At 36.0% G+C, this 19,074-nt stretch overlaps 1 protein-coding gene and 1 pseudogene across 1 annotated transcript; both read right to left on the reverse strand.

The window, feature by feature from the left end:
• Nucleotides 1–2,667: 2,667 nt before the first annotated feature.
• On the reverse strand, nucleotides 2,668–13,711 carry LOC111374535 (annotated as a pseudogene).
• A 3,013-nt stretch (nucleotides 13,712–16,724) lies between these two features.
• Nucleotides 16,725–19,002, reverse strand: LOC111374511 (protein NRT1/ PTR FAMILY 8.2-like). The gene is made up of 5 exons (XM_022997182.1): nucleotides 18,998–19,002; nucleotides 18,823–18,938; nucleotides 18,530–18,747; nucleotides 17,709–18,268; nucleotides 16,725–17,582 (listed from the first exon to the last, which is right to left on the reverse strand). The coding sequence occupies exons 1-5, from the start codon at nucleotides 19,000–19,002 to the stop codon at nucleotides 16,727–16,729; spliced, it is 1,755 nt and encodes a 584-aa protein (XP_022852950.1). The 3' UTR covers nucleotides 16,725–16,726.
• Nucleotides 19,003–19,074: the final 72 nt, after the last annotated feature.

Raw genomic sequence — 19,074 nt, forward strand, 5'->3', positions numbered from 1 at the left:
GAAAATGAGTTAGAAAAAATTAAATTTTAAAAAATTGAGCCTAACAAGGGCTTAATTTTTTCGATCAAGTCAATTGGTTGAGTTCAGTTTGAAAATATTGAATTTTACTTCACAGCTTAGATTGTGAGTTAACTTGAAAAGGTGAATGATGGAATTGACAGAAATGGTGCAATCATCAGATTCAAGATTTCAAAGCAAAATACAAAAGAATATATATAATTTTACTGATAATTTGGTGCAATCAACAAGAGGAATGTACATATTACAAATTAATTGATCCAACCCAACATAAAGGAAACATACAGCATCATAAATCAAGCAAGTTCTTCATTCCAATCCACTTGATAATCACCATCAATACATCTGTGTAGGTTCGGAATAATCCTTCATTAACATGGAATGGCATTAACTAAGTCGAATGCAAATGTCTAGAACTAGAAGCGGTCAAGAACCTACTATTGGACATATGGTAGTAGTTGTAGTTAATATGAGTTCCCAGAGCTGCCAAATAAGGAAATTGCCTCACGTTGAGTTTGACAGATAGAATCTGCAAAACCAAGCATAAGATCATCAAAATTATACTCATTCAGTAAGAGCAAAAGCATGACCGAACTCATATCGCTCAAGAATGAAGATATCAAAATGTTTAGAACAAAATATGCTAACAAAACCCCCATAAGATTATTTAAGAAACATTGTCCATAACCACAACACCACAAAAAAACCAGCATCTCCCAATTATCGCCGCCACTAACAAATCTCCAACCGTCCACGAAATAAAACAAACCAAAAAATTCAAAGGGATCATTTACTCACTGTTCTAATCCTTCATCTCTGATAATAAACTGTTGGTGATAAGGTTTTTGATCAGAGATTCTAGTAAGATGACACCTGGTTTGAGAGGGAGGGACGGGAAGGCAATAGATGCAAGAAGTAGAATGATAACTAAGTTTTGTGAGTACATACAAGTATATTCTCTCCATAACAAATGCGCAAACACACTTCAGAGGGTGGACTGTGGAGTACATATGGTATGAGATTACAATGATAAATGAAGACGTAATAAGACTGTACAGTAAATAGATAAAAGACTTCACATGGTTTATCCCACAAAACTAGAGTTGTAGGGGAGTTAGAGGTAGAAACTAAATGAGAGAAGAAAGCGATAAAAATGGTGGAAGATGGATGACAGATAAGATAATGAAACTGACTCAGTCAAATAACGAACAAACTTGTCAAGATATAAGTCGAAAGTGAATGATGGAAATTCTATCTTTAAGAATAGAATATCATGTGATAAAACTGGCCTATTCTAGTTTGCAGAGAGTGGGAGATACCTTTTATTAGAACTTAATATGACAAGGGACGCGAAGGGCATGTTGGGTGTTATCCCCGCACCCCCTCAACTGTTTAAAGAAAAATCTCCTTGTGCACTTACAAAGAACTTTATACGAGTTATCAGAAATTGACAAAAGAATACCCTGAGAAGGAATGCCATGCAGTCATCAAACTGTTTCTCTATCCAGTACACTTCCTTATCACATTTTGCTTTGATTGCAGAAATTGCTCCACCACTGCTTAGATTCCGTTGTACGGAATAGGAATCCAGAGCTAGCCCAAAGATATTGTTTATGCAGCTAGCAATTAAGCCCCACTGCATGCACGAGTCAATCAGCTGATGTTCACCATATTTCACAATGTTAATTCAATGAATGTACAGATCAGCAATAACAAAATTATAAAAGATAAGGATTAGGCGAAGACCAGCTTGTCCGGAACAACAAAACACTGCCGCTGAATTCACAACAAATAGAACTCGTGTACTTCAATGGCTTCATCCAAAGTTTCAGCCACAGTCGTTTGTTCACAGAGCTCACGCCATGCATTATGATATACCTGTTCATAATATCCAGGTTATAGACTGTAACTAGTAGAAGAATTTATCAACTGAAAATTAATAATAAAAATCAATAATTAAAAAAGTGCAGGTTCAATTATTTGTGAGGGCAAAAAAGAAATCCAAAACATTGCCTCATTTGCATGCCTTCAAATACCATGAGCTCTTAATAATCCTAACCAAAATACTCTAGAAGAACAGTTGCAAGTTTCAAATTAGCATGGAAATACATCTGTGGTTGGAACTTCTACACAATCTTAAGAATTGCTTCAAACATTCTTCAAACTGTACCAGAAGCAGCTCCAGTTGCTCAAATCAGTCAAAACATGGAAAGGTAATAAAAACAAATTGAAAAAAGGATGAAAAAAATCAATACTTGATTTCTCCCTCGCCCATCAGGAATTTCTGAGGAGTTTGGTCAGACATCTACATACTTCATGCAAGAATTTTGGTTTTTGATACAGATCACCTTTCAGTTATTTAGGCTCCGGTCATCTTAAAATACTTGATAGAAATTTAAGGAAACAAAAATGAAGGAAAGTCCGCATGAAAGCATACACCAATGTTATTTACTTGTCTGAATTTAGTGTTTTGCACACTGTTTCGTTTTCATGATAATTTCAGATTGCACTTATACAACTTTTATTCAGGTTGTGGATAAAAGATTATGCCCATGTTTGATTTTGATACAAATTGGTGAAATGTGTAGTTGAAAAATTGATAAAAATTGTAGATCTCCTAAAATGTGTGGTTGAAAATGAGTTTTAAGAAATGGATGCCAAACAAGGGCTAAGCATACAAGTTAGAACTCTCAGTCTCGCACTTCAATAAATTGTGGCAAGCCAAACTAAGAAATCAAATCAGAATGAACACTGGAGAAGAAAAACAGTATCATTAACCACTGATGAAATTTACAGTTCAGCACTAAAAGACAGGATACCCAACCATGTTAGTTAAACGACATTACAAAGCATAACAAGCAACTCAAACCAATAATCACACATTTAAAATGTCCAAAAATTCATTACTCGGTCCATGACATATTGATGAAAAGCATCCACAAAATGGAGTTTTTGCTCTAGCAACCAGTGGCTCTTGCAATTAGTTGTTGCAGTGCCTCTATCCTGAAAGGTTCAAAGGGGAAATATCAACTATCTCAGCAATATTGTTTGGTTTTAGATAAAACAAAAATGGATTTACCTTCCACATCCACCTCCGAGCCTTATCCAGCACGAATTTAGCTCTTTTGACCTTCAACAAGAAGATCATAACCTGCAGAATATACAGATAGAATTACCAAGAATAATTAACTATAGCAACTTGAATGCAAAGTAGTCAAAGAGCTACCTGATTATATTTCTTCATTGCTTCCAGGTTAGCAATAAGTTCAAGTGGCCAAGCGATCTATTGCATTGCATTAAGATTTGAGTAAGAAAATCTGCCAAGATGCTTGACACAGTTTGATCTATAACTTTGCTAACAAAAGAAAGAATTAAGAGTGAATAACCCTAGTCCATACCTTGTATGAGAACTTAAGAGAATCAAAGACGTCTATTCCAAAGCTCTGACTACGACCTTTACGGGGAGTTGAGACTGACAGGTTATCATCTTCACTGGAACCAGGATTTTTTGTCATAGACACAACCAACGAATCTGGAGTCCTAAGTAGGACATTATCGGCAGAGTTCCTAATTGACTCCTGAAGTAAACTAAGCAGCATTAATACGCTAGCAGCACTCAACGTCGATAATATCTAGAATAGAATGTCAGAAAAAGTGGAACAGAAAAAATTATTAAATGGCTTCCATGATTTGTTTAAAAGGATTGACAAAACGGTGTGTTGCATGGTCTGATACTCATTGACCTAGTAAACTTCTTAAGAAAAATTAAATAATTCATCAATCCATCAAGTTATCAAAAGGACACTTGACGCTTTTTGGGCTCCATGTTTTCACCAAATAACCATAAAGTCTGAGCAAAGATATGGTTCCCAAGATGCAGCCGGGCCCATAGGCAGCCCCAAAAGTGGGTTGGTCTATTTGAGACCTCTAGTTACAAGAATGGACTATTTTACACTTACAAAAGGTATGTGCGGAATTTCATATATTTCAATGATAAATTCTAAAGATTACAACAATAAATATATAGGAAGTTGTAGAAACTGACGAATCACACAATAATTTTTGTGTGTCTTCTGTTTATTTCATCCCTATGAACATACCTTTATACAATGAAATACACATAAATATGGAAATACAATCTCCTAATCTAAGGAAAGCTAATATCTTTACCTAACTAAGAAAATAACTATATAAGGTACATCGACAATACTAAATTAATTCCTAATTAACCGATTTTCTACACTCCCCCTCAAGTTGGATGGTATATCTTTACCGTGTCCAATTTGCAGATAAATTCATCAAAATTTTATCGAGGTAGGCCTTTGGTTAAGATATCTGCTATATGCTCCATTGTAAAGATGTAGGTCATACATATTACTCCATCTTCTACATTTTCTTTAATGAAGTGTCTATCCATTTCAACATGTTTGGTCCGATCATGTTGTCTGGATTAAGTGAGATATTGATTGTTGCCTTACTGTCACAGTATAGTTTAATTGGGAGTTTTACATTGACCTGTATTTTTTTCAAGAGTTTCTTTAACTACAATCCTTCACATATTCCTAGTGCTACTACTCTAAATTCAACTTCAGCACTACTTCTTGCTATAACATTTTATTTTTTGCTTCTTCAAGTTACCAAATTTTCCCATACATAGGTACAGTATCCAGTTGTTGATCTCCTATCTCCTGTAGAACCAGCCCAATCAGCATCAATAAGCACGTCTGTTTCTTTCCTCTCATTTTTTTTTAAGAATAGCCCTTTCCCCGAGGAACCTTTTAGATATCTGAGTATTTTAAATACTGCTTCCATATGAGCTTCTTTTGGTGAGTGCATATGTTGACTTACCACACTTACTACGAAGACAATGTTTGGCCTAGTGTGAGACAAGTATATTAACTTCCCAACTAATCGCTAATATCTTTCTTTCTCAACAGATTTTCCAGTATCTTCTGCCCTTCTTCATATGTCAACTGATGTGTCACTTGGTTTACATCCAAGCATTCCTGTTTCAGATAATAGGTCATGAATGTATTTTCATTGCGAAACACTAATGCCCTTCCTTGACCTTGCAATTTCCATTCTCAAAAAATATTGCATCTTTCCTAGGTCTTTCACCTCAAATTCAGTTGCCAGGTGTTTCTTCAGTCTTTCTACCATTACGTTGTCGCCGGTTAAGATTATATCATCAACATATACAATTAAAATTGTTTTCATTCGGGCTTTTCGATTGTTAAAAGAACATGGTATGATCTGACTGTCCTTATTGGTATCCTTGTCTCCTCAACACTTTGGCAAATCGATCAAACCACGCCCTTGGTGATTGTTTAAGACCACACAGTGACCTTTTTAGTTTGCAGACCTGATTTTCTCCTTGTAGGTAGAAGTTTTGTGGTAGAGTCATGAACACTTCTTCTTCCAATTTTCCATTTAAAAATGCATTTTTGATATCGAGTTGCTGAAATGGCCAATCCAAGTTGGCTACTAGAGATAAGAAAACACGTATTGTATTGAGTTTTGCCACATGTACAAATGTTTTTATATAATCTATACCATAGGTTTGTGTGTAACCTTTTGTCACAAGACAAGCTTTGTATCTTTCTATTGTTCCATCAGCTTTGTATTTTACATTGAATACTCATTTGCATCCCACAAGTTTTTTGCTTTTTGGTAGATTGATAAGCCTCCAACTCAGTATACATATTCTAGAAGGAACAAGAGGAAAGGCAGTAACTAATTTTGTTAGATAGGGGGGTGTAAGGTGGCCAAAAATCTATTACAGGAGCCTATAAATAGAATAAGAAGGATAGATGAGCATATCAAGAATTCAATGAGTGGGTCAGTGTAGGGAGTCTCAGTCCTCTCAATCGGTCTCTTGTTCTTTTCCTTTACATTTCCTTGTAATTCCAGTTCTAGAAATCAATTCAGCATTTCCTTTCATTTCCTGTGTTATTTTCTCGTTTTCCTTGACACTTGGTAATTTTTACAGGTTGGAACCTATCAAACTGGTATCAGAGCCAGGTTTCATTTTTTTGTAGAGCTTGCATTTCTTCCATCACTACCTTTTTTCCATTCTAGGATCTCCAAGGCTTCCTGAATGTCTTTTGGAACTGCTGTACTATCAAGGTTAGCTGTAAAAGTACGAAATCTTGTGGATAAAGCATTATATGATATAAATTTTGACATAAGGTAAAGAGTACAAGACCGAATTTGTTTCCTGAGTGCAATGGGGAGGTTGATATCAGAATATTCAAGTTCATGAGGATCCGGAACTATCATCGAGTCCAACTCTCTTAGTACTTCATATGTGGGGTTCTCCTTTGTTTTTTACTTCCTTAAGTAAACTAGAATCTCCTTGTCTTTTTGTTTTTCTACGTCTCCCCCTGAGTTTAAATCATGTTCTATATGTGGCGTATTAGGCATTGATGGTGTGATTGAATTTGAATTTAGGGTATCTTCAGGAGGAGAAAGATCAAAATCCAAGAACCGATATTCATTCAAATTCTCCCCCTGAAGAGAGGGCCTTTGAAAGTAAGGAATTTTTTCAAAAAAAGTGACATCAAGGCTTACAAATGTTCTTTTTGTAACAGAATCATAGCATTTGTATCCTTTTTGTGTGGTGGAGTATCCAATGAATACACATTTAACAGCACGAGGGTCTAGTTTATTCCGATTGTGAGCATGTATATGGACGAATGCTGTACACCTAAATACTTTAAGAGGCAGATTAGAGTATAGGTGTAAGGTAAGAAAGAATTTTTGAAATTTTTGAAGGGGTGATTCAAAGTTAAGTGTTCGACTAGGTATTTGGTTGATAAGGTAGGTAGATGTTAGAATAGCATCTCCCCAATATGAGGTTGGTATTTTTATGGTGAACATTAAGGCACGTACAACTTCAAGGAGGTGTCTATTTTTCCATTCTGCAATTCCATTTTGTTAAGGCGTGTCGACACAGGAGCTTTGATGGACTAATTCATGTTTTAGTAGGAAATCCTCTAAATTGGAGTTGAAGTATTCAGTGCCATTATCCGTGCGGAGAATTTGAATTTTGGTTTGAAATTGTGTTTGTATCATCGAGTGAAATTCAATGAAGACGGACCGAGCATCGATTTTTTCTTTTAGCATATAGATCCAACAAAGACGAGTATGGTCATCGATAAATATAACAAACCATTTTGTATGAGTGCAATTGGGGATTTGTGAAGGTCCCCATAAGTCGCTGTGAATTATGGTAAATGGTTTAGATGGTTTATACAAAGATTTTGGAAATACACTTCGTTGATGTTTTGCTAGTTCACAGATTTCACATTGAAGATCAAATAAAGTTTTATTCGAATAAATAGATGGGAGTACATGTTTTAGGTATTACATACTGGGATGACTTATTCGATAATGCATAATAAAATTTCACTATCCCTATAGGCATATGCAAAATCACAAATTGCAATTTGACATGGCTTACTCAGATCAGCTTCCTCAAAGTAATATAGCTCTGCATACTCTTTAACACCGCTAATCGTCTTCCTCGACGATAGATCCTGAAAGACACAATAAGATGAAAAAAATTTAGTTGACCAATTGGATGTCTTTATCAACTGGCTAGCAGATAACAAATTACGAGATAATTTGGGACATAAAGGACAGAGTTTAGAATTATAGATAGAGATTTGGATACTCCCTTTTCCTACGACATTTGAGAGGGACCCATCTGCAATTTTGACTTTAATATTACCAGCATATGGTGTGTATATGGCTAAGGTCAAGTTCTTGCCACAAGATTGTCATCTCCAGGTAGTAATCTGTGATTTCTCTTTCTCCTTGTTTAGTCTGCCACAGTCGAGTCTTAATCTCGAAGATTTGTGATGCGTTTTCTCCATCTGAATGCGTTTATTGTACGATCACTCAGACTTCCTTCGCCGTTAGTAAAAATAGGAAAGTTTTACCTATGGATGGGGTCATCGAATTGACGAACCAGGCTCTTATCATAGCATTCTCCGATTTCCATTTTTGGAACAGGGTCGCCTCTAACGGTTTCTTGGTGTCACCAGTGAGATAACCCAATTTTCCTTTGCCTTCAACTATCAGTTTGATCGATTGAGTCCACTCTCGAAAGTTCCTTCCATTCAATTTTTCGACAATGATTTGAAAGGAAGAATTTTCGGGGTTATTGGAGCCCATAGAGGAGACGGCCTCTGTCTCGGTTTGGAACACTTCTCCGGCCGATTCTTTACTGTTTTCTGTCACGGAGTGCTTGGATAATTGACACCTAGCTCTGATACCATGCAAAAACTGACAAATCACACAATAATTTGTGTGTCTTGTGTTTATTTCATCCCTATGAACATACCTTTATACAACCAGATACACATAAATATGGAAATACAATCTCCTAATCTAAGGAAAGCTAATATCTTTACCTAACTAAAAACATATATAAGGTACATCAATCATACTAAATTAATTCCTAATTAACCGGTTTTCTACAAAAGTAAACAAGACAACTTCCTAAATTTCTCCTCTAAATATAGCCCAACATGTCTCCTCTAATTATACTAAAGAGATCAACTATACAATAAATGAAAAACAGTAAATTACAGGCATTTTCCACAGTTTGACCTGGTAAGAACTGGAAAGCTACAAGACCTAGTAATTCAGGGTTTAATTGCTAATTTGCACCTGCGATATTGTGTTCAACTTAAAATCGTCATCCAAGGATTCCCCTTTGTCTAACTTAGTGAAAATCACTGTCAAGAAATCAAGGTTGCTGTCCTGTGAGACGAGATCAAAATCTCATTTATAAAAGTCTGGACTGCTTGGATCAGATCATACCAGATCCTAATAAATATATGGCACGTAACACGTCCAGCTCATCTAACAATCTCCAATAATGCAGTAATTTTGACAACATATTCTCCCCAATATGATCAGTCTGCAAGTTTAAAATGCAAGAACCTGTAGCATATTATTACCTCAAAGGTGTGTATAACTAAAGCACTGTGAGTTACATTATTCATCACCTACCTGCTTTTTGATATAGCTGATAAGGCATTCCTGAAGAATTACAGCAGGAAGAACGCGTGCTTTTTGGTTCAGTGCCGTGGATCAAGCTGAGGATTCTCGATGGAAGGGTGCTATTATTCTGGAATGGTAAAACCTCTAACATATGCATGTCCTCCTGTTACGTACTCGAGAGGAAGTTTCAAGCTCTGGGAAATGCTATACAAGCTACAATCACATATCAATTAAGTGAACTCTCAAACACAGTACCTGGAATAATGGAAGAAGAGCTGGAAAGGGAAGCAACAATTTGAGCATTTCTCTATCTTCCACATTACCTTCAAATTCACCAAACTGAAAGCCAGAAGTGTAATCTGTACTATTGTGTGCTGATCCAGTTCCGCAATTTTCACCAAAGATTGCCTGCCTAAGACCCTCGTCGTTTAAAGGAGGAAGTTGAAAGTTTTAAGATATGTTCAATGCACTCCGAGCATCCCTATTCTCGTGAAGAAACTTTAGACAGACAGTAATAGCTGGATTTTCAGGACAAAATGTCTGGGGCAGTTCATCTATTTCATCTGAAGTTAGTTTCACTCCCTTCACAATTAAGGAATTTAATGGATTTCTTTGTGCATATCCTGAACTCATATCTCTTTTCTGGGCCAATCTATCAGTCAATAACTTATGCCAGGCCTTATTTGAGCTTGTTACAGCAGGTAAAGTCCCATCTCTCTCTTCTAGCCTTTGTATTTCCTCAACGAACCCAAATGAAGAATCAAGTCTGTTATCATTCCACAGGTACCCAGAGATGTGTTCGCCATCGGCAATAAGAGCTACTAATGACACGACCTCTGACAAAGTTAAACCAGTTAAACTAGCTTCATTCTCAAGGTTGGTGGCAGGAGCCGTTAAAAGAGGTGTCATAGGAGCATGCTGGATCAGCTGCAGTGATTTTCCAGCAGAAATAATTGCCTTTGCTGTATCCTTCATGAAGAATGGACAAAGTTGAAAAGTATTTTCATTTGACTCTTTTTCTTTGGTAACACCAGGAAGAGAAATGGATTCTCTACCACCAAAATTCCTTTTCTCTTTTGTTGAAGGTAGAAGATCGGTGGCAAATTTCAGAAAGTGAACTTTTTGAGAGATAGCTGATCTTGGCAGATAGCTTTTCTCCCAAAATTCAGCCTCATCTATTGCAATTTCTTCGTTAGCATAAAAGAACATCTGCAGAAAGGTGCAATGAGTTACTAAAGACAATTGCTGCCATAGGAAATATACGAAAATAAACAGTTGCAAAAAACCGCTCCCTTAATAGAAATGAGAAATCTTCAAAATATTGGGTCTGTCTTCCATAAAAATTAATTAATAACAGAGCAATGCCAGTTGTAAATATGTTTAGTGAATACGCCCACAATGCTGCTTGCGGGGGAAAAAAATCATGAATACATGCGAAATGACAAAAGGAAGGCAAATATAAAAAAATAGATACTGTAGCATGTGTAACAAGGATACAGTGCAAAATATAAGGAAGAGAATTTATTTTGCATATCAAACGTAAGAAAAAATCCCATGAATATGGAGCTCTCATAATTTCACTCCTTTGAGTGAAAAGATAGACAGCTAAGGAGGGAAGGAGACATCAAAAAAGAGACATTCAGGAATTCTATGAACTTCCCAATTTCCTTATCTACATGAAAACTTGAAATTATAATGGAAAAACTGACTTGCAGTTTAAAGAACTAAAGTTGATTTGGAATTTAAACAACTAAAATTCATTATAGGCAAAACTTTCAATCATGTCATATGCATAATAGCTTATCACTCAGAGCAATGAACTGTATTAGCTCACGACAATTAATGCTAAAAACTTCATTTTGGCAAATTTCGAATGACCAGTGATTAATTTAATCCAAGAATCTACAATAATAATCCACTTTTTCACATAAAATTTCAACCATCAGCCAGGTTTCTTCAAGCATGATTATGTATCATCTTATCCAGAACCCCAACCACCATAGTTTCTACTATAAGAACACATAAGAATAGAAATCGAAATGCTTTGGAAGCACGCAGAGGTAAATTAATTGAAATAGAACCATCTTCAAATTTGATGCATATCATAGAATTTGCGTTTCTCAAAGACAGAAAAAACCATCACAGATAGTGTTCTACAAAGCAGAAGGACCAGAAAGAAAAATACAAATTACAGGTAAGAGACAGATGTTGCATGGCAATCTGAATTATCACAGCTCTGGGACAGTCAAGATGCAGCTGCCTACAGATATACACAACTGGATATCTATGGTTGAAGGGTTTTTTATTAAGAAATATTGATGGTACTGTTGCAAAATGCAACATAAAATACCGAACTTCAAGAATGAAACTGCCATGTAGAAAAGATAAGCACAATTTACCCTCACATAAATAAAACAAAGTAAGAGAAATATGTATCACAGTATTATAATTCCATTCCATCATAGAAATATACATTTACGTGAGTTATAAATTTCTAAAATTTTTAAGACAGATAGTTAAAATGGAGTTCACTAAGGGTGGGTTCGATTACATTTATTTTCTATGGAAAATATCAGTTTTCCATCCAAATTTCTACTTGGAGTGTTTGATTGCTATTTTTTTCCATGGAAAACGTTTTCCAACTTTTGAAAATATGCCTAATTTTCCTTGTTTTTAAGGAAAACATTTTCCTTGGGTAGAGGTGGTTTTTATTTTCTTTTCTAGATGATATTTTCCATATCAATCATACACGCTCTAAGTTCTTCAATCTGAACATATGTGCATCCATAATTAGAAAATCCAGGGTCACTTACTGAAGATTAAACACTAATAAGTATCAAACTGAACCTAAAATTACATTATCTAAATGGGGACTTCATGTAAAATCCAGTTTTCAAATTACTACGCGTAAGAGATTGCACATAACTCTCTAATCAAAAAGAAATACCTCCTTAAAAGGATCATCAAGGGTTCCTTCAAAAAGCCATGAATCAAGACCCTCAATATATGGCAAAAGACTCCCAACAAGTATATAAAGTAGCATCACATATCTATCCTCCTGAAAATGACGTATAGTTCTTATTTAAACCTTTTGATCAAATATAAATAAAAAGAGTACAACATCTCAAGCAACTGATAGATTTCAACCTCACCCCCTTGCAAGAGACAAACTTCATTAAGCTCCACATAGAGATGGTTAATAATATGAACAGCAATTTCTGCAGCCGAGATACAGTGATCAAGTTCAAAATAGTATTGTGGAATGGCCCCGTGCACTATTTGAAACAAATAGTCAGCTTCTGAGCAAAGACTGGGAGAGAGATCATCCGTTTAGGACTCACAAATTTCTTAAACAAATTGTTGGCTAATCCTATCAAATGCAGAATATTCAAACACATAAAAAAACGAAGTATGAAAAATGGGCAACAAGAATACAACAGATTTATTACTTCAGTCGATAGATTAACTACAAACATGGCCCTTCTGTTGTTGACAGCTGAAGATTCAAAACAATGTCGACCAGAATCTTATCTATACAAGTATAATTTAAGAGAATGATGAGTAAAGGAGTAACCCAGCAGCATAGTCCATCAGGTTATACCTAAAATCGCCATTTCATAACCACAATTAGACATTTTCAGAAATAGATAAAATTAGCATCTTTGTCACTTCAGACTTATAAATGTATATGCAATTATTCAAGCACCAAACACCAAATTAAATTCCTCCAAATAAGCATACAACCTTGACAAAGAACTTGACAGCTCCAATAAGGTCGGAGTAGCTTTAACATCAGAGCTATTTATCTTCACTTCTTCTTTCAAAGAAATATCCCAAATCCTCTGCTCCAAAATAATATTAAGAAAAATAAAGAGACTATAAACATTTCAAATATGAGAACAGGAATCCAAAAAAGAAGGAAAAGAGTTTATCAAACAGAAATTGCATAGTAAAAGACACCCACTCTAAGCCATGTAGAAACAGCACAAGCAAATGCTCTCAAAGTAGGCGGAGGCAATCTCTTAGATTTCTCTATTTTGTTTACAACAATCTCTACCAATTTTAAACTTGTTGCGGCATATGTAAACTGATGAAGAACACCATACAAACTTGTCTGGGAAAGATGAGTCAGGTATATTCCACTTTTAACACGAAAACAATGTCCATTATCGTCCCAATAGAACAGGGAACTCGACAGACCTTGTATCATTTGCAACACTCCTCGCATCTTAAACAACGGAAAAGAAGTAAATAAATAACATAAATCCCACTAAAAAAAAACTATTCAGTAAGAAATACAATAGTCAAAAATGATAACAAAATTATGCACCAGGTCAGGTCAATTTCACTTGTCCATAAAGAGGAGACTGGAGTTGCAAAAATGTATGCCGCCCTCGCTGAAGGAACTATGGATTCTAGTCATCCCACTTTCCAAGACTTCCATTTTTACCCGCGTCATCGATAGTTGAAGAAATTCTCAGTAAAAAATACTCACATTAACAATTTATCAAACACTTCTCGGGCAATGTATATAAACCAATATAGCAAATCTGCAAAAATGTAGCATCAAACTTGGAAGTCGATCTAGTATAACAGAAGTATTCTTTCAGATTTGTAGTGAAGAATTATCGATTACATAAAGTTTGAATTTAAAAGTTGCGGGTTTTTTTTTTTTTTTCCTGTTTAAGGGCTTGGCCCAGTACAACACCACTAAATCGGACCTTGGGCCTGGTGGCCCGTGTAGTCCAAGTCTAACACAGGTCTCGTTTATGAGGAAATTACAATATTCCCGATATTTAAAGATGTGAGTGTAAAAATCAAGTGCAAATATTTTTTAATCAGAAATCATGTATCATTTATACCCACACTACAACAAACCATACTCATTTTTTCATATCCTCAGATTTTTCACTTCTCGCCTCCCTTCGTCTCCCTCTCCCTCTCCCTCTCCCGCTCCCACTCCCTCTCCCTCTCTCAACCCTTTCTCTTCCTCAAACCTCCATCATCGTTGAAGGGCACCATCGTCGGAGACGTGAGAGTCGAGCGATGGCATAGTTGCTGTGATGCGGTGCCCTTGCAGCCGGTGTTGTGAGCAATCTGGCCGGTCGAAATCGTCACTTGTCGATTTGAGCACCGCGGAGTCAGCGCTCACAGCGACGTCATCGTGGCTATGCTGTGCGACCAGCTAGTCGACGGTGATGCAATAGTAGCTCGATGCGCAGAGGTGTGTAAAAGCCGGTTTGTTGGTGCGGTGTGAGTGGAAGCCAGTTTGTGTTGGTGGCGTGTAATTTGAGTTATATGTTTGTGGAAGTTGATTTTGTTGGTGCTATGTGGGTGTTGTGGTGTGATGCAGTGGGGTGATGTTCGTATTTTTTGCGACGACAGTGTTGGTGGTGGATTTGGAGGCAGCGATGGTGTGGTTCAGAGTCTTCAAATAGCGATGGTGGTTTTTTTTTTGTGTTTGGTGGTGGCGGTGGATCTGGTTGCGTTGATTTTGTTAATGTTGGTGTTGGCAATGGCTGGGGTGATGGTGGTTACAAGTGACGGTGGTGGCAGTGGAGTTGGTGGTGATCGGCTATTTGACCTGTGACCTTAAAATTCGACCATTTGTGACTAAAAAAAGTAATATGTGACTATCAAAATTGAAAATATGTGACCTGTGACTATAAATTTTTGGGTGGTGATGTGTTTGGTTGGCGATGGATTTGGATGGTGTCTTGTGCGATGACGGTGTCTTATTTGGTGGTGGACTCTGTACAGCGTGGATGTGGGTGCGATTATGGCGTTTGTGGTTGGCTTTCTTGGTCAGTGTTTTGTTGGAGGTTGTGGCGGTGTGGTGAAGGACACGGTAGCAGTTTTTGTTGGTGATTTGGTTTAGGCGGCGATTGCGTGGTTCAAACTTGGTTCAGGCAGCGATGGTGTGGTTCAGATAGCAATGATGGTGGGTTTGGTGGTGGAGTACTTGTGACCATGTACTGAGGTGGATCGAGATCGGTGTTTGGTGTCTGTGATCGACAATTAATCTGTGACCTTGAAATTCGATCATTTTATGAATAAAAGATAAATTGTGACCATCAAATTCAAAAATACGTGACCTGTGACCTATAATATTTTGAATTTATAACCATTTGTGACCTATAATTGTGACTTATGATCTATAATTTTTTATATCTGTGACCAATGACATAAATTGTGACCTATAAAATTGATGGATAAATTGTGATTTGTGACCACGAAATAATCTGTGACCTATCAAAGTTTTGATTCGTGACCTCGAAATAATTTGTAACCAATTAATTTGAAGATATGTGACCAAGAAATAAATCTGTCACCTATAAATGTGTACATGTGATCATTAATTGTATAATTGTAATTTTATTATATTTGATTAATAAATATTTTTAATTAATTAGATAAAAATCTGATTTTTGCATTAGTTAAACTTTAAACATGGTTTTTGAACTGTGCATAGTTAATACATGGTTTATGAAATTTTTCCCTCGTTTATTAATAGATAACTAATCCCCTTAAAAATAATAATAATAATAAATTAATTAATTAAAAAAATCATTTTTTTCTTAACTCATTTTCAACAGCACATTCTTTCAATAAAATGATTTTACACGTAAATTTAAAAAAATTTCCTACTTTTAACCACATATCCAAAATCACTATTACAAAATTCATTTTACCCAAAAATGACTCTCAAACAAGAGCTAAAACAGTTCAACTCATTTTACATCTCTACGTAAGGTTGAACAAAAAAATTATAAAATTGAAAAATCATCAATTTTAAACCATTAGTCAAGAAGAGGTACACGTTTTCGTATCCATGTTTTGTGGGATTGAGGATGAAATCTAATAGGGAATGCACTTGCAGTTAAGACAATAAAAACCATCAATTGAAAGCTGTTAGATTAGATTCATATAGACCTATCAACGTTTCGATTTTGATATGAAGAAATGATTTAGTTTGAGTTTCAATACTTTGAAATCAAACCAAATCATTTATGGAATTTAAAAAAAAAAAATCCTATTTTGTATAAAAAAAAAATAATAATAATTTTTGTTTAGAAATATGATTCATTAGCTTAGCTCCATTAAAATCCATTACTCGCAATATGATCCAAACAGCTGGGCTACTCGTGAGTAAAATGAGGCTTAAGTTGTATTAATATAGTTGAATTTTGATATTTGGATTTTTTAAAATTGAGCTTTGTTAATTGTTATGGTTAGACTTTATAATATCTATTTTTTTAAACTTGTATAATTTTAGTATATTTTAACATTTTTCGTGTTGCATTGAGGCTTTAGCTTAATATTTATGTTTTAGATTGTTTTAAAAGCGATACTTTTATGTCTTTGAGTAAATTGTGGTTTGAAATTAAATCAGATCAAACTCATGAAATGATTTGGTTTGAAAATTAAAATGATTTGATCCGAAAGTAAGGGAAAAAAATCGTCCAAATCTAATCTAGTTCATCCTACCTCCGGGTAAGATTGGGGTATGTAAGCCATTTGTTTGCACCTTTTTATGGTGCAATAGATGCTATTCATGAAAATCAAAAGAATTATATTCCAAAATTACCGATAAACACAATATTTAAAACAAACATAAACAATTCACTAAATTAAATTACAATAAATGAAAATTTCTTCTTTTTATTAATAATGAGTTTAATTCAATGCCACGCTTTTACATATCCCTCTTGTCATCGTTCTGCAGGCTCTCACCTTGCAACTCCACAGCAGATTCATCCCTTACACTTCCACCATTTCTTCCCTTGAATATGCATGCAACCAATAAATAAACCAAGAAATTAACTCCATTAATCCCTGTCAAAATCCAGTAGAAATATTCAAGTTTACTTTTGTTAAGATCATCCCTAAGCCACCCTTTTTCGTCACCACCTGTTGCAGCTTCAATAATCTTAACAATGGCGGTACTTAGCCAGCTCCCAATCCCTATTTCACTTAAGAACAATGCACTGCTAATGCTTCGTGTTCCGTCTGTCGACTCGTCGTAGAAAAATTCCAGCTGCCCTACATAGGTGAACACTTCTGCTGTCCCTATAAGAAAACACTGAGGAAACAACCAGAAAACACTCAAACTTGAAGGGTTGGAATGATTTCGACGCATTTTTTCCACGAATGCGGCTGATAACAAGGCAAATACTGATACGAATAGGCCAACTCCCATGCGTTGTAAAGAAGTAATTCCTCGAGGGTGGCCTGTTTTAGAACGGAGATATGGGACGATGAGTTTTTCATAGACGGGGACTAGAATTAGGGCGTTGATGACGCTGAAAACCGGGACTGATCCTGATGGGATTTCGAAGTGGGGGCCGAGTTTTCTGTCCATTCTGGCGGCCTGGCTTAAGAAAAATGTTGAGAGCTGCGCGAAAGAGATGGAGAGAGCAATGGTTGATACCCATATAGGTAAAATTCTAATGAAAGATTTGAATTCTTCCACTTGTGTCACAGTACATAGCCTCCAGCGGTTCTTTCTGTTGCCTTCTATGTCTCTTAAAATAGCCGCTTTATCAAGAAACCTACATTCATGGCACGATTTGTAAGCTTTAATAGTGCAATTTTTCCTATTTTTATCAACCATAGAATATGACAAACAAGAACTATAAGCATAATAATATCTTGAAGTAAAATAAGAAACTAGTTACCTGTATTGTTCAGTATGAGCAAGCTTTCGAGCACCAAAAATATCAGATTCTCTAGTGCTAACCTCATAAAGATCACCCCCATGTCCCACTTCAACTCCTTTGTAATGATTCCTCAAAGAAGCTACAATAACTTGGAAGAACCTAGTAAAAGCACTTCCTGTCGGCTCCTGGTATCGATACTTAGGATAACCAGCAGCCAATATAAGAACTGAACAAAACATTGCCACTGTTGGAATTGCAAATCCCCATGTCCATCCAAACTGAACTTGTATGTATACCAAAAGGGTTATGCCCAAAAGGGCTCCCATGTTAATGGCAAAGAAAAACCAGTTGAAAAATGCATATTTCTTTACAACTTCCTTCTCATCCGATATGTCGAACTGGTCTGCCCCGAAGCAGGAGACGCATGGCTTGATGCCGCCCGTGCCGAGGGCTATAAGAGCCAGTGCACAGTAGAGGAAAGCTGTTTGGGAAGTGGTTGCTGGGTTGCATGGTTTCTTGGTGCATTTTGGGGGGTGGAGGCTGTCTATGGATGCTGAAAGTGTCAACAGTACCATTCCCTGATACAATAAAAGCAGCTAACACTCAGAGATTTGCCTTTAGAAGATGTGACACGTTTATCTATTCAAATTTAGTCTTCAATGGACTATTCACGTGACACCAATTTCGATTTTTTTTATTTTTTTTTTCAAATTTTAGATAGGTTTTAAAAGGTTCTCAAGAAATTTGAATTAGCACCTTCAAGAAACAAATTAATTGGCATTTGAAATTTATTTCCCACAAAAATAAATTAAAAAGAAAGGTTGGTTCTTAGTTATTACCACCGAATATATGCAAGAGAAAACAATGATGGTTCGGAATCGGCCCAAGTAAGCATCAGCAAGAAAAGCTCCCAGTAATGTAAGAACATAGGCTGCTCCAATCCAATCAGTAACATGAGTGGCAGCATTTGGCAGAGTTTGATGCATTTCACGTACGAGGTAAGCCACCATGTTCACAGCTATTGCAAAGAATGCCAATCTCTCAGCCACCTCATTCACTGCCAAGAGAAATTATAATTTTTCTTCGTATTATTGTAAGTCGTCTTCCATATAAAATAATGTTAATCTAATACTAGGAACTAATGATGTCTCAAAACGTGCCGGCCGTACAGTTCCAGGCAGTCGGAATTGGCAAAAGCCTCGATGAGCAAGGCCAGGCCCAGGTCTAGGGGCTAATAGCCTGCTTCGCCTATATTCATGCGTATTAAATGGTAAATCTCATATCGAATAAAGTTGAAATAAATATACAACATTTATAAGGGTTTAAATTACTTATCTTATTAAGATTGACATCTTAAAATCAAACATAAGTCTTCATATGGTAT

The sequence above is a fragment of the Olea europaea genome, unplaced genomic scaffold, assembly GCF_002742605.1.
Source record: "Olea europaea var. sylvestris unplaced genomic scaffold, O_europaea_v1 scaffold1259, whole genome shotgun sequence".
NCBI lineage: Eukaryota > Viridiplantae > Streptophyta > Magnoliopsida > Lamiales > Oleaceae > Olea > Olea europaea.